At 53.1% G+C, this 3,041-nt stretch overlaps 1 protein-coding gene across 1 annotated transcript; it reads right to left on the bottom strand.

Moving 5' to 3' along the window:
* Nucleotides 1–1,483: 1,483 nt before the first annotated feature.
* On the bottom strand, nucleotides 1,484–2,825 carry POU4F3 (POU class 4 homeobox 3; the record flags this gene model as incomplete). The annotated part of the gene is made up of 2 exons (XM_080920089.1): nucleotides 1,484–2,380; nucleotides 2,706–2,825. 2 exons carry the CDS (start codon nucleotides 2,823–2,825, stop codon nucleotides 1,484–1,486), a joined length of 1,017 nt encoding a protein of 338 aa, XP_080776215.1.
* Nucleotides 2,826–3,041: the final 216 nt, after the last annotated feature.

The following is a 3,041-nucleotide window of genomic DNA, read 5'->3' as shown; positions in this document are numbered from 1 at the left end:
GGGAATTTGCCCATTGACGACATTTGAGATCCAGAGAGTCTAAGCCAGGGGTCGCCTTGAGTTTGAAGTAAGGGTGTGAGAGCGTCTGGGAAGGAAGTGAGACAAATTTTCTAGTAGAGCTATCTTTAGCGCCAGGAAAGGAAAACGACTGCAATTCAGGTTGAAAAATAAAGCATTTATTTTTAGAAGTATTATAAGGGATAAAGAGAAGAAACACAATGTTTTATTTGTATCTATTCCAGAAATGAAACCAAAGGTCACACAGCAACACACAAACTACATAAAGCAACAACAACAACAAAAAAAAAAAAAAAAAAAAAAAGCGCGGGAACTCTGGCTGCATCAAGAAAGGTCCCGTGGTCCTGCTCTTGTGCTGCTCAAAACTGTCACTGAACATCCACAAGAGACACACAAAGTGGGGTAGGGTGAGGTGTCAGGGGGAGCGGAGTTAAATAAGCAACAAGAACTAGCTATGCCAGCAGCCACGGTCATAAAAGTGCAACAGTTAGGTTAGATGTGTTGGAAGGGTTTGCATATGGTTCCTGAAGTTACAGTCCCTTGGGAACACTGGGCCGACCTTCTGAGGAGAGCAGGGAGCGAGATGAAGAAATCTTCTTCGGCTGGTCTGATCTGAAACCACCAACCTCGCCCTTCCAAAAGGCAAATACTCCTCAAACTCCAGGAGGTCGAAGAAGATAGCCAGAGCTAGCCCTGGCCTCAGCTCACCAGTAGCCAAGAAGACATTGCAAGTATTTTCAGTCTGGGTTGGGCCCACCTTGCCTGGAAATCCTACTGACTACCAACAGCCCAGAACCCCTAACACCTCGTACACTGTCCCTGAACTTAACCCATGCTATTTATGAGAGTGTACGGTAAAACAACCGATACAACGGGAGGAATTTAGGCGCACAAGGGAATTATTATAAGGCTATCCTTTGGAAACATACGCATTTTATATACTCTAATAAATTAGTTAATCTCCATGTTTGTGTCCCGCTTAAATATCTTAGACTTTATATCATTATCTATGCTCTTTTCCTTACCTTCACCCTTTCCTAATGACGCCTAGCCAAGAAGTGGTACTTTCTCCTTGAGGTCGGTACGGGTCAATTCACAAACCTGTGTGCCTCAGGGATACAGGCCCGAGGTCCTGCTGTCTCAAGAGCAAGGTCGAGTTTCAGCACCGCGGACAGCACAACGTCCCGGCTCGCTTTCCTTGAAAATTTTTTTCCTCTTTGCGCCAGAACTTTTTTTTTTTTTTTTTTTTTTTTTTTTTTTAAGGTGGAAATATAGAGAAAAGGGAGGAAAAGATAGCCAGGAGACAATTAAGCGGGGCAAAGCGGGGGAAAGTCTATTACTTGGGGCGGGGGGGGGGGGGAGAGCCTGACCTGCCAGGAAACATCCTGGAGTGTCCCGTAACGTCCCCTCCCATCGGAAGGGGGCGATGCCACTAGGGCTCCTCCGAACGCTGCACCCGCCGCAATCAGTGGACAGCAGAGTACTTCATTCGTTTCTGTTTCTGTCTCTGGTTACAGAACCAGACCCTCACCACATTCTTTTTAAGGTCCAGTTTCTCAGCGATGGCCGCGATCTTCTCGGATGAAGGACGTGGCTGGATGGCGAAATAGGCTTCGAGTGAACGCTTCTCTGGCGCGGCGATGGACGTGCGTTTGCGCTTTCGCTCACTGCCGTTGAAGAGCTCCGGCTTGCTGTTCTTCTCTCGATAGGCAGCCTCGGCCTCCTCCAGCCAGGCCTGGAGGACCGGCTTGAGTGCGATCATGTTGTTGTGCGACAGGGTAAGAGACTCGAACCTGCAGATGGTGCTCTGGCTGAGCGAGCCCACGCCGGGGATCTTAAGGTTGGCTAAAGCCGCGCCCACGTCCGCCTGGGTTACCCCCAACTTGATGCGCCTCTGCTTGAAGCGCTCGGCGAACGCTTCCAGCTCTCGAGGGTCTGACTCCACATCGCTGAGACACGCGGGCATTGCACTGTGAGGTGCCACGGCATGCGGGTGACTCATGCCCATGGCCTGATGCAAGTGGCCCATGGCGCCTAGATGATGCGGGTGGATCTGCGCCGGCATCACCGAGTGCTCCGGGGCCCCTAGGCCGCTCACGCTCAGCGTGGGCGAGATGTGCTCCAGTAAGTCGCCCTCGAGGCCCTGATGTACCGCGTGATGCGGGTGCGAGGTGAGTGCAGCCGGGTGGGAGATGGGCACCGTGGGCGAGGTGGACGTGCAGGGCACGCTGCTCATGGTATGGTAGGTGGCGTCGGGCTTGAACGGATGGTTCTTGCCGTGGGAGACGATATCCACCGCCGCCAGAGCTTCGGCGCGTGCCAGCAGGCTCTCATCAAAGCTTCCAAATATATTACCCTGCAGCTGCAAGCGAGAAGGCGCACAGCACGGTCAGTGGGGAATACTGTCAACTCAGGATTAAAACACATTTTCAAGCAACCGAGATGCCTCTCCTCAAAGCCCAGGTCATAAAAATTAATACGGAGGCAGCCTCTCTGTTGGAACAGACGTGTGGATCAGAGACATGAATGAGAGAGAGAGAGAGAGCGCGCGCGCCGCGAGAGAGCGCGGGGGAGACAAGGCGAGGGGTTCAGACAGCGGCGATTGTTCTGGGCGACATGAAAAAAACATGAAGCTAGTGCCTGTCAAAAAATGTGCCTTAGAGCGGTAATTATGCTCCGCTACGTACCTGCGGGGCTGGGAGACAAACTCGGCGCATGGCCTCAGAGCCGGAGTGCAGGCTGGAGAATTTGGGTTCTTGCAGTACGGGGTGCATGCCGAAAGGCTGCTTGGCGTTCATGGCCATCATCTTCGGGAGTCTGGCAGGGAGGCAGCGGGGGACATGGAATCAAGCTCGTCTTGCTAGCTCTCCGCGCTCCAAGTGAGCGCCGCTCAGCGCCAGCGCTCCCCTCGCCCTCTCGCTTGCTGCCTCCCCTCTCCCCCACCTGCTTCTTCACTCATCTTACAAGCAGTCTGCCAGGAAGGGCCCGGGCACGCGCAGGCGTGCACACGCTCCCGGGACTCG

Source organism: Micromys minutus (assembly GCF_963924665.1).
Source record: "Micromys minutus genome assembly, chromosome: 8".
Lineage (NCBI taxonomy): Eukaryota > Metazoa > Chordata > Mammalia > Rodentia > Muridae > Micromys > Micromys minutus.
Note: the sequence above shows the minus strand (reverse complement) of the source record. Positions and strands in the feature narration are given on the sequence as shown.